This window comes from Hemitrygon akajei, chromosome 4 (genome assembly GCF_048418815.1).
Source record: "Hemitrygon akajei chromosome 4, sHemAka1.3, whole genome shotgun sequence".
NCBI lineage: Eukaryota > Metazoa > Chordata > Chondrichthyes > Myliobatiformes > Dasyatidae > Hemitrygon > Hemitrygon akajei.
This window is the reverse complement of record NC_133127.1, coordinates 156,543,279-156,556,282: the sequence shown is the minus strand read 5'-3', so window position 1 is coordinate 156,556,282 and position 13,004 is coordinate 156,543,279. Positions and strand designations below refer to the sequence as shown.

The 13,004-nt window shown below is 39.6% G+C and overlaps 1 protein-coding gene across 1 annotated transcript in view; it reads left to right on the top strand.

Annotated features, from left to right (window-relative positions):
* Positions 1-3,218: 3,218 nt before the first annotated feature.
* micu2 (mitochondrial calcium uptake 2) overlaps positions 3,219-13,004 on the top strand; it is a 386,621-nt gene continuing 376,835 nt past the window's right edge. Inside the window, exon 1 of the mRNA XM_073043710.1 lies at positions 3,219-3,450. Coding sequence (XP_072899811.1) covers positions 3,235-3,450 — 216 coding nt within the window. The 5' untranslated portion in view covers positions 3,219-3,234. The remainder of the gene's footprint in view (positions 3,451-13,004) is intronic.

The window sequence follows — 13,004 nt, the reverse complement described above, 5'->3', positions numbered from 1 at the left end:
GTTTACCAACCAGCTTCTGAGAGATGATCCTATTAAACCCAAGCTGGTCAATAAAAAGCATCCTGGCACATGAGGCACCATTTTCCAGGTGGGACAGAATAGAGTGGAATGCAAAGGCTGCAGCACCATCAGTAGACCAATCTGAGCAATAAGCAAACTGGAAAGCGTCCATTGCAGCAATGTATGGATTAATACAATCCATTACCAGCAGCTCTAAACACTTCATTATTGTTGATGTCAATGACACTGGATGGTAGTCGTTGAGGCAGGTTATTGTTGTCCTCTTGGACGTTGGTGGCCACCTTGAAGCCTGAAGGGAAAGTGGACTGTTCCAGAGAGACGTTGAAGATGTTTGTTAGAACCTCCGTTGACTGGGCTGCATAGTCCCTCAGCACCCGACCAGGTATGCTATCAGCTCCCACAGCTTTATGTGGTTTGACCCTGGCTAGGGTCTTTCTCGTATCAGCTGCAGCCAGACAGAGTGCCTGCTGTTTGTGGGAAAGAGAGGCCTTTCTCACCAGCACATCATTCCGTGCATCAAACTGGGCGTAAAAGGCATTCCACCTACCAGGAAGAGGAGCGTTTCTATCGTTGACGCCCAGGGTGTATACTTGCAGTCCGTTATGGACACCTCAGATCACAGAAATGGATGTTCAGTCTCTGTGAGCAATCCTATTTTACTTTCCTGATGGCAGGGGAAAGTGCAGTTCTCGCTGACCAGTTAGCTGTCTTATCCCCCCAATCTCTAAACCGTGCCTGAACCTCAGCTGTCAGTCATGGCAGCATTTTAAAAAAAATTTTTTTTATTAGTTTTTCAAAACATTTTACAAAATTAAAAACCCCAAATCCCAATGAGGAGCATTAATACAGAGCAAGGTTAAGCATACAATAACAATATGCTACAAAGGAAGAGAATTTAACAAAAAAGCACCTAAATTAAAGACAAGTGAGCTTAGTGTCCTCCCCAAGCCCCACAACACAAGAAAAAAAACAACAATTCCAGACCAACCACCACACAATATAGAGAGTATAAGTCCGGGCAGTCAAACTCCCAGACTGTAAATACACTTAGCAACAGAGGATAATAATGCCTACTACCAGAAAAAAAGGGAGCTGAAAGCAAGGGACCGAAAAGAAAAAAAAACCCTAGTCAAGAGGAAGGTTATGAAAGTACTCGATAAAAGCCCCCCAGATCTTATGGAACTTTAAATCCGAATTGAGAACTGAATAATGAATTTTTTCGAGGTCCAAGCAGGCCATAATGTCGTTACGCCATTGCGCATGAGTGGGCGGGGCAACATCTCTCCATCTAAGGAGGATCAAGCGTCTCGCCAGGAGAGAGGCAAAGGATAGTATTCGGCATTTGGTCGGACCCAGACATAAATCTGTCTCGCCCCAAAAACCGAACAGAGCAATTAAGGGGTTAGGTTCTAGGTGCTGATTCAGAATACCCGATAGTGTAGTGAAGACATCTTTCCAGAATTTCTCCAAGCTAGGACAGAACCAGGACATATGGATGAGAGAGGCTACGCCCCTCTTGCATTTATCACAGAGTGGACTAATGCCAGGGTAGAATCGAGATAGTTTAGATTTAGACATATGGGCTCTATGAACAATCTTAAACTGTAAGAGACAATGGCGAGCACAAAGAGAGGTTGAGTTAACCGATTTGAGAACTGAGTCCCAGCTCTCCTCGGATAAGGAGATATTTAAATCCTGCTCCCAGGCCATTTTAATTTTATCCACAGGGGCCCGTCGTAAGGCTGCTAGTTTATCTTGGATAATTGAAATTAAACATTTACCTAGTGGATTAATGGAGAGAAATAGGTCCATAGCATTTTTCGCAGGCATTTCAGGAAAGTTAGGAATTAAAGGAGCAGTAAAGTGTCGGATTTGGAGATATCTGAAAAAGTGAGCGTTAGGCAGGTTGAACTTAACAGAGAGCTGTTGAAAAGAAGCGAAGCGGTTATCAATGAAGAGATCTTCAAAATGTCTAATGCCCTTCCTGTACCAAACATGGAATGCTGAATCGAACGTGGTAGGTAAAAAAAGGTGATTATGTGCGACAGGGCTAGAAATGGAAAACCCCTGGAAACCATAGCATTTCCTGAACTGAGCCCATATACGCAAAGTGTGTCTAACCAGAGGATTAGCTATTGATCTGGGCAGACTGCTAGGGAGTGCAGAGCCAAGAAGTGCAGATATAGATAATTCTTTAGTGGAGCTCAACTCCATTGCCACCCAGTTAGGGCACTCAGGTTGACCGTGGAAGAAAGACCAGAAGGCAGCACAACGTATATTAGCTGCCCAGTAATTTAAGCGAAAGTTAGGTAAAGCCATGCCACCCTCTTTTTTAGATTTTTGGAGGTGGATTTTATTAATTCTAGAGCGCTTATTCTGCCACAGATATGACAAAATAATAGAGTCTAAGGAATCAAAAAAATTTAGGAATACAAATTGGGATAGATTGAAATAAGTATAAAAATTTGGGGAGAACATACATTTTGACAACATTGATACAACCTACCAAGGACATAGATAGAGGTGACCATTGTACCAGACTCTGTTTTGTAGCATATGAAAGATTGACAAAGTTTTCACGAAAGAGATCTTTAAACTTCCTTGTGACTGTAATTCCAAGATAAGTAAATTGATTATGGACTACTTTAAAAGGGAGATCAGCATTTTAATGAGCTTCGTCACCTCTGCAACCATATTTCTGAATGGTCTATGACCCCATGAACATTACTCATAAACACAAGAGGTTCTACAGATGCCGGAAATCCACAGCAACACATAAAATGCTGGAGGAACTCAGCAGGCTAAGGCAGCATCTAAGGAAAAGAGACCCTTGACCCGAAACATAGACAATATTACTTTCCATAGATGTTGCCTGGCCTGCTGAGTTCCTCCAGGATCTTGTGTGTGTTGCTTGGATTTCCAGCATCTGCAGATTTTACCTTGTCCGTGATCTGACCAATTAGAACATTCATATACAATAACCTTTCATGTAAGCTGAAATATCTGTTGCTGTGCTAGATTTTTTGTAAAAACCCTCTAAAATTATGACAAATATGAACGTATTTACCGTGAGTTATATGTTATTTGTATACTGAATACCAAAGACTCGGGAACGCTGACAACTTGCAGCAACATAGAAGTGTAAACAGAATAAGAATCAGCTCCACGTGTTGATGTCCACCTCTCGCGAGATTTTATCAAACTTCCGCCAAAATGGCGACTTGGAAGTGGTTGTTGCCGATGTTCAGGCAATCTGCAGCAACTTTCAACATCCTGAGGAGTGCTGTCAGTCGGCAACGGCTGAGTCCCGCGGTCCTGCTGGGTTTAGGAGCTGCTGGAGTCGGGGGCCTGGTGTTTCACGGCGGGGGCAGGTGGTGGAGCGGCAACAGCCTGAGCCGCAGGTACAGCGTATACGCAGCCGAGCAGCAGGTAAGCAAAGTTGTAAGACTGAGTCAGTGAGAGGGACTAGCCGCTGACAACGAGTACTGTCCCTCGGACTGCCATCAAAGGTCCGCATTAACATCCGCTTATTGCGTTAGAAACTATCACGAAAGCATTCAGTTCAGATGCCCGTAAAGTTGAAGTTGTCGGTTGTAATTCCTTTTAGTTTTGTTGACATTCACTAACAACATGCAAACAGGTGATGTTTACTAGACGTGGTAACTAGGCTATACGCATTGATGGGAGGGAAGTACCTTGTATTTCTATTTTTTATTGTATGGTATTTTGTTGTTGCCGAGAGAGAATAACATTTAGATGAAAGTGAATAACATTGAAATTGTAAACGATAAATTTACCCGTACTTCGAAATTGAAGTAGATCAGACACCCAAACCTGAAACCAGGATTCAAGAATATAATGCATATAGATGCCTCAGTACTTTGAAAGAGTCGTGTGGTTGAAGTTAGTTCTTATTTTACAGGATCTATCTGGATAGATTAAATACAACATGGGCAGTAATTAGCTAGTGCACTCATCCACTAGATTTGCTTGGGCCACAAATAGTGTCCTGAGGTATAACATACCTGGCCAATTGCTGAAGAGAGGTTTTGAGGGTAAATACTTCTCACTTTAGCAATCCCATGTCTACATTCACATTTGAAAAATACATTCTCTACTTCATGATCCAATTTCCCTTAATGGAGCCACTTTGGTGCCTGTCTGTACCTGGGACTTTTCATATTTTAGAGACATTGATTTCAAAAGTGATTTTCATTTTTTATCTGAATCATAATATTAATGTGGATGGGTTTTTCTGACTCTATTTCTTGGTTACCCTTCAGAACTGGCCGGGGTACTAACTTAGATTCTGTGATTGTTATTGGAACAAGTCATGTTGCATATTGGAAAGGAGAGTGGGTAAACCAATTTTAAGAGGAATATGTATAAAATGGTCTTACTAAATTCTGATTGAAATAGGAGTAGAGAAAAGGGCAATGCTCATTGTTATTAGTATCTATACTTATACTGAAATTTAACATACACCTTTACCTGCTTTGATAACTTATTTTGCTTCTATATATTGCAACATTAATCAGATGAGCCAAGAGGCAGTTGTCAGGCACCATCTGTGGAAAGAGAAGCAGTCAACATTTTTGCATTTGCGATCCTTTCTCAGACCGGGGAAAGAGAGAGAGATGCAGGTTATTTTTTGGTAGGGGAAAAAAGTAAGGGAGGAATACAAAGGTTGGGAAGTGAGCCCAGCTTGGGCTGAAGTAAAGACTGTTTCTTTATTCCACAAAAAGACAGGCTAGATTGCCGTGTGAGTGACCTTTGAGTTGGAGGCAGTATGTGGAATTGAAGTAGTAACTGTTTAATTTGAGGATGTATTCAGCCAGGCAAACAAGAGTGTTGGTGAGGGAAAGCTGGTTGGAACTCTGTTCAAGGAGTAGAGAACCCTCAGACCCTCTAGTAGTGGGATGAAGGTGTGGAGTGATTGTGTATCCATGATGATATAAACATGTTGGTCATGGAATTTGTTACACTCACTGGAGGGTATATGAAATATCATAAACTGGATGAGAGAGAATAGAATCAAGGTTGGAAGAACTTTGTTCATTGGGGCAAGACCAGGCAGAAACAATGATTCTGCTTAGATTGACTGGACAATATGTGTTCAAATGTTGTATTTTTGTTGATTGTTAGAAAATCCATTGATTCTTTCAGGCTTTTTAACTAATTGGTCCAGAAAAAGATGTATCCTATCTACAGTAAGATTAATCTATGAAAGTATAATAAAAATTAAGAACAAATTTGCTTTTGTATAATGCCTAAAACCCTTAAATCCAATTAAATGTTTGTGTTGTGCTCCTACATGTAGTGAGCCCAACAGCTGATTTATGGAACAAGCTACCACAAATAACAGCACAATAACAACCAGATAATTTGTGTTAATATTATTTAATGGTATGGTATAAATATTAGCCAAACTTCCAGAAAATATTCAAATCACAAAAGATAACACAAAATTCTACAACTAAGGTTAAATCCATGTCTTTTTTGAGAATTTGGAAACTAATTGTTGTTTGGTGGACAGCGAGAAAACTTGTGTGTTTTAATACTGCCTTCAACATTTTGTATTATTCAGTTGTGTAAAGTGATGTTGAACTTTGAGGAAACGCATGATTAATTTATAGAATACAAACACATCAATGTATTTTACACTGTTACTACTTGGTTTTTTGCTTGAATATCCTGTTAATAATCAACATTGTCTTTTATAATAAGTTGTCTTCTAAGCTACACACCACCTAACTTTGTAGTATATTGTTGTTCTTTCAACTTTACTAGAATACACTGCCTAATTGCACTGTTGATATAGTTGCACCTCGAGGACAACAGTAGTTCAAGAAGGCAGCCCATCACCATCTCAAGGGCAATTAGTTCTAGCTCATCCTATGCATTTTACATCCCTTGAAAGAAATTTTGCTGTTGGAAGGTTTTCACCATTGAACTAAATCAGTAGACTCTTTGGTGTAATGCTTGGTTAAGGATGGTAATTACTTCAAGAAGTAAGGTTTTACATCCATATTGTCATCAGGTTTGTCTGCTAAGGTTTGCAATTTTCCACAATGTTGTGTCTTATAAACATAGATGCAATTTGGCCCATTGATCCATGCTGTTCCCTAGGGAACAACCCCATTGGTCACTCTTCTCCTTTTTCTTATCTTCCTGTACTCCTTCAACTTATATTCTGTGTTACATGGTCTTCAATTGGAAGAAAGCCAAAGGTTTTTAGAGAGAATGTGCAATCTACATAGAGAGCCCCAAGATCTGGATTGAATCATGGCCTTGGAGCCATGAAGCAACAGCACTAACTGCTTCACCACTGTCTATATTTATTTGCTTTCCAATGGTGCAGCCTAATCAGAGTATCTCTTTAATATGCAAACCATGTTTATTTTTTCACAGCTATTTTAGTTGGTGCTCTGCAGTAGTATTCAGTGTCTGTTGTATTACTGTAGAGAAGAGTTTTCACCAATTTTCCTTGACTGGAATTTCATATCGCAGAAGCGGACAGTATGGAACATTTGGAAGAATGAGAGAACCCTTTTTAGTTCAATGGTTTTTGTTGATTTAGTATTGCTTCAAAATTTAAATTCAAATGAATCAAGTTTAGGAATGGATTTTAGTAATCTAGATTAATTTGTGTCTGGGTAAAAAAAACTGCCTTTGCGAGCCAAATAAAGGACACTATGGTATAACTATTTCAGAGAAAGCTGAGCCAAGTAATGCATATGCCAAATATTAACTGAACGAATATATGTATAGACTCAGACCAGGAGTGATGATCGAATCTCTGAGCTTTGATAGCTTAGAAATAAACAAGCTGTTGGAAACTTTCAGTACGTTGCTAAGTGAAGCCATTACCACACTATTTTAAGAACGTTAATGTACAGAAGTATATGTTGTGGCTAATGTCATAAAGATGGGTTATTAATAATAAATACGATTATTTAATCAACTATTTTTTACCAATTCTATTTTGATGGGTTGACAGAAAAAAACAGAAATAGAAATTAAAATCATAACTGCATTATCTCAAATAATGTCTTTGGGAGCATTTCTTGATTAGTGGTCTGACATACAAAATCCTTTCTGTACATATTATTTTGATGACTGTTTTAAATCCTTGATTTAGAAGCACAAAGAATTTTGACAGATTAGTGCAGTTCATTTGAATTTCAGCCTACAATTAATTAAGAAAAGTATATTTTTGCAAGCTTAGTACTCTGTCTTGGGCACTTTATATGTTTTGTCTTTGATTTTAAAAAAAAGCATAAATACATTGTAATATGCAATGGTTCTGTCCCAGTCCTGCTCACGCGACCTGGAACATCTTGCAATCAAGTGTCCGTTTTATCTGCTGCAAGTTTTCAGCCATCATCTTGGTAGCTGTATAGATCCCATTTCAGGCCCTTGTCTAGCTGGCTCTAGATGAACTGAGCAATGTAATCAATAGGCATGAAACAGCGCACCTGATGCCTTCCCCAACATTTTGGGTGATTTTAAACAATCCAGCTTGGAAAAAGTCTCTAAATAATTATCACCAGCATACCATTTGTGCAACCAGAGGAGCCAACACAATGGACCATTGTTATACTACCATAAAGAGCACTTACTGTGCCATCCCACTCCCACACTTTGGAAAGTCAGATTATCTGGCTCTACCTCTACTCCCTGAGTATTAGTAGAGACTAAAGACTGCAGCACCAGTAGAGAGGATCACGGAGGTATGGACAAGGGAGGCGGACGAGCACTTACAAGACTGCTATGAGTTGGTGGACTGGACAGTATTCAGGGATTCATCACTGACTCCAAAACTTGTGTGGATGTGTGTGTGCCTACAAGAGCATACTAAACATGCTTGAATCAAAAGCCAAAGTCTGCTGAGGGCTGGATCTGTGGCATTCAGGTCTGGTGATCCAGGACTATACAAGAAGGCCAGATACAATTTATGGAGGGCTACCTCATGAGCAACAGAACAATTCTGATTAAGATTAAAGCGAGATCAGTTGCATGTTTATTCTGGCAGGGTTTGCAGGCCATTACTTCCTACAAAGCAAAATGAACATCATGAATGGCAGTGATACTTCACTCTCAGATGAGCTCAATACCTTTTATGTACACATTAAAAGGGAGAATAAAACTACAGCTTTGAGGATCCCTGCAGCATCTGGTGACTCTGTGATCTCTGCCTTGGAGGCCAATGTCAGAACGTCTTTCAAGAAGGTGAGCCCTCCTTCGCAAGACAGCAGCCCCCAATGGTGTACCTGGTAAGGCTCTGAAAACCTATGCCAACCAACTGACAGGTGTATTCAAAGGCATTTTCAATCTCTTATTGCTTCCACCTACTTCAAAAGGGTAACATCGTACCAGTGCCCGTGAAGAGCAGGGTGAGTTGCCTTAACAAATGTTGTCCAGTAGCATTTGACTTTAGTGCTTTCAGAGGTTGGCTATGGCTAGAATCAACCACTGCCTAAGCAAATACCTGGGCCCACTGCAATCTGCCTGCCGCCAGAACAGATCTACAGTGGGTCTGATCTCGTTAGCTCTTCAAGCGACCTTGGATCACCTGGACAATACCAATACTTATGTCAGGCTGATGTTTATTGAATACAGCTCAGTGTTTAACACAATCATTCCTATGGTTCTAATCAAAAAGCTTCAAAACCTGGGCCTCTGTAACTCCCTCAGCAACTGGATCCTTGACTTCTTCACTGGAAGACTACAGTCTGTGCAGATCGGAAATAATATTTCTACCTTGCTGATAATCAACACTGGCATACCTCAAGGATGTGTGCCCACTGCTCTACTCCCCCTACACCCATGACTGTGGCTAATCCATAAATCTGTGTGCCATCTCTCAATTTACTGACAGCACAACTGTTGGCAGAATTTCAGATGGTGACAAGAAGGCATACAGGATTGAGATAGATCAGCTGGTTGAGTGGTGTCACAGCAACAGTCTTGCACTCAACATCAGTAAAACCAAGGATTTGATTGTGGACTTCAGAAAGGGTAAGACGAAGGAACACACACCAGTCCTCATCAAGGGATCAGAAGTGGAAAGAGTGAACAATTTCAAGTTCTCTGAGGAGACATCTCTGAGGATCTATCCTGGGCACAACGTATCAATGCAGTTACACAAAAGGCACGACAGCGGCTGTATTTCATTAGGAGTTTGAGGAGATTTGGTTTGTCACAAACTTTCACAAACTTCTACAGATGTACTGTAGAGAACATTCTAGCATGCTGTATCACCATCTGGTGTGGAGGAGTGCCACTGCACAGAGTCAAAATAAGCTGCAGAAAATTCCATCATGAGCACTAGCCTCCCCAGCACCCAGGACATCGTAAGGAGCAATGCCTCAGAAAAGTGGCATCCTTTATTAAGTACCCCCATCATTCAGGACATGTCCTCTTCTCATTGCTGCCATCAGGGAGAAGCCTGAAGGCACACACTCAACCATTCAGGGATAGCTTATTCCCCTCTGCTATCAGAAATCTGAATAGACATTGAACCTGTGAACACTACCTCACTACTTTTGTTCTCTCTTTTTGCACTACTTACTTAATTTAACTTTTTTAAAAATACATGTATACACATTAATTTACATTTTTATTATTATGTATTGCAATGTACTGCAACGTAACAACAAATTTCACAACATATGTTAATGATATTAAACCTGATTCTAATTCTGTTGTTGATTTAAAGAAAACAATGAAATAAGAAAATGTATAATACTTGGCAGGAAGAAGTTTTCCTCTGATCATCCAAAATTAGTGAATTCATTATAAAAGAACGAGGAATTTAAGTGTATGTTGTGTTTAGAACAAAATATTTTTGTGCAGTAGTTTAAAAATACCTTGATGGAAGTAGAAACCACACACAAAACTAACCATGCATGGATGGTAATCAAAAAATTAAGAACTTGGATCCTGGAAATCTGTTTAAAACAAAATAAAACAATAAATAGTCAGCTGATTGGGCACAAATGTTAACTTTGATTCCCTTTCTTTAGATGCTGCTTGACCTACTGACTTGAGATAATGCAGTTCATGTATTACTTTAATTTCTGTTTTTGCAATACATTGTTAAATTTTTCTTGTATCAAATCATTGAGCAGCTGACTAAATCAGTCTTATTGAAAACCCACTTAAAAAACCACAACTTCCTCTTTGTTTGCAGATGGAAGCTGGAAATACCTATGTTTAGTAGATTCATAAAGTTGTACAAAATAATACTTTCAAGCTTCAGTTGGGGGAAAATCATTCAGAATTTGCATAATTTTAAATGCAATTTACAACTAAACTTTCAGTTGTGTTCTGAACACATTATCTTGACCTACTGAGTGGACAAGAAGATGATTTCATATATTCATAAAGGAAAGAGGGAACCAAGTGAATTGTAAATGCAATAATTGAATTAACTTAAACATGAGGTTCTGCAGATGCTGGAAACCTTGAGCAACACTTTCAAAATGCTGAAGGAACTGAGCAGGTCAAACAGCATCCATGGAGTGGAATAAGCAGCTGTCGGTTTGGGCCAGGACTGGAAAGAAGGGGACAGGAGCCGGAATAAGAAGGTGGGGTGAGAGGGGTGGGGGGTAGAGTACAAGCTGGCAGGTGATAGGTAAGACTGGATAAAGGGGAGGTATATGCCCCCACCCCATCCTCTTAATGTCCTAACCACTCAACAAGCCTCATTCTCTATAATTTTTGTCATCTCCAGCAGAATCCTACCACAAGCGTAATTTTCCTACAACCAACAGCTCTCCCCCCCCTGGATTTGGCAGGGATCACTTTCTATGTCTTGTCCCCTTGTCTACTCATCCTTCTCCACTGATCTCCCTCTTGGCACTTAATCCTGCAAGTATAACAAGTGCTACACTTCCCCCTTCATCTCCTCCCTCACCACCATTCAGGGCACCAAACAGTCCTCCTGGTTGAGGCAGCACTTCACCTGCAAGTCTGTTAGAGTTATGAGTTGTATCTTGTGCTCCCAGCGTGGCCTCCTTTACATCAAAGAGACTGAATGTAGATTAGGGAACTACTTTGTGAAGCACCTTTGCTCTATCCACCGGAAAGGCAGGGTCTCCCGGTGGCTATCCATTTTAATTCGATTTTCCATTCCCATATGTCTGTCCATGACCACCTCTACTGCCAGGATGAGGTTACTCTGGCTAGAGGAACAACACCTCTTATTCTGTTTGAGTAGCCCCCAGCCTGATGGCCCTTCTCTCTTTTTCCATTCTCCATTTGTTTACCCTCTCACCCCATCTATTTTCTTCACCTACCCATCACTTCCCTCTGGTTCCCTTCTTCCCCTTTAGTCCATGGTCCACTCCCTCTTCTTTTTAGATTCCTCCTTCTTCAGCTCTTTACCTCTTCCACCTATCACCTGCCAGTTTCTTACTTCACCCTCTCCCCACCTACCTATCACCTGCCAGTTTGTACTCCTTCTCCTCCCCTCACCATTTTATATTGGCTTCTGTCCCTGTCTTTTTCAGACCTCATGAGGATTCTACCAAAACACCAACCGTTTAATTCCCACCGTAGATGCTGCCTGACTGAGTTCCTCTAGCATTTTGACTTAATCAGCTTACTGTGCTTCAAAGGAAGACTTGCAGTTATGTCATTCCAACAAGTACAGATGTGATGACAGTTTTGAAATCAAGTGATCTCTATACGTTGGCAGATTAAAGTATTATTTTGTTAGAGTAAGGAATTAGATTTTGAACATTTAGCTGCAGTTTTAAGTAAAGAAAACATGGCCTAATTTTTGCTTGCCACCCAAATTTGCCACTAGAAAATGAATTACTTCTGGACCTGATGCATTTACGTCCCTGAAGAAGAGCTTGCTAGATGAAAAGACCAGATTAGTGGAGGCTGTAGGACTTGGCATGACCATTTGGATTATGTGGGCTGAACAGTGTATGTCTTGCAAATAAGACTAGAGTGAAAACCTTTCGCAGCTAGTATTTTTTGGTGCTTAATCTTTTTAAAACTTAAAATTTTAAAACAATTTTGAGGAAAATATATGACATTTTTAAACTTCAGTTATTTGTTTCTTTTTAAATGTCTCAAAGATTCTGGATTATCAAAATGTTAGTAAATAATGAATCTGTTAGTAGTAGGGGTATACGTTTGCTTTTGGGCATATTTTGGAAAAAGAGTTTTAGTGAATTTAAGTTTCAACAACCTTGGATGACTTGGAGAAACAAGTCACTTTCAAAAAATGTAATTCATGGAAGAATCCAGGGAGTAAGAGAGAGCATGGTTAGCATTATTAATTTCATTGGTCCGAGATGTGCAGTATATCCAAAAAGTAAAACATTGACAAGGAATGGACTACAACATATTTTACAATTGGAAAAAGTTTAATTTTATCTTAATGGGCTAAATGGTGGTTTTAGTTAAAAATTTACATTAAAGTATATTTATGAAACAAATTGATACTTCTCCATTCTGAATGTTATGATTGTCATGGAATGCTAGTCTTTGCCATCTCTCAAAAGTACATACAGAAAACCTCAAAATCTAGTCTCATGAAAATTCTGGTTCTGCTACTCATCATGTGGATCAGGAGATAGCAGCAGACATATGGTAATAATCAACAGTTTCCACCCACATTCTAAACACATTTTTCATTGAACTCACTGACCTATAACAAAGATAAAAATAATAATCCAAACATTCATCTATCATACCAAGCTCACCATTGATATCTCTTAATGGAGGAAAAAAATGAGCATTAATTTTCAAGAAACTAGCAGAGTATCTATAGTCAAAACATTAACCATACTTTAATAATTGGCATTGAGCATTTTTTCCCAGAATATTCTCCTTTTAGTTACCATTAGATTATTGAAGCTGCTGCCTATTTTGGAAGATGAATGTGCTTATGTTGTTATCTTGGGTTTATCATGACAGATTAATGACATACAAAAAAAAAATCGAAATGTTATTTTGTTTTG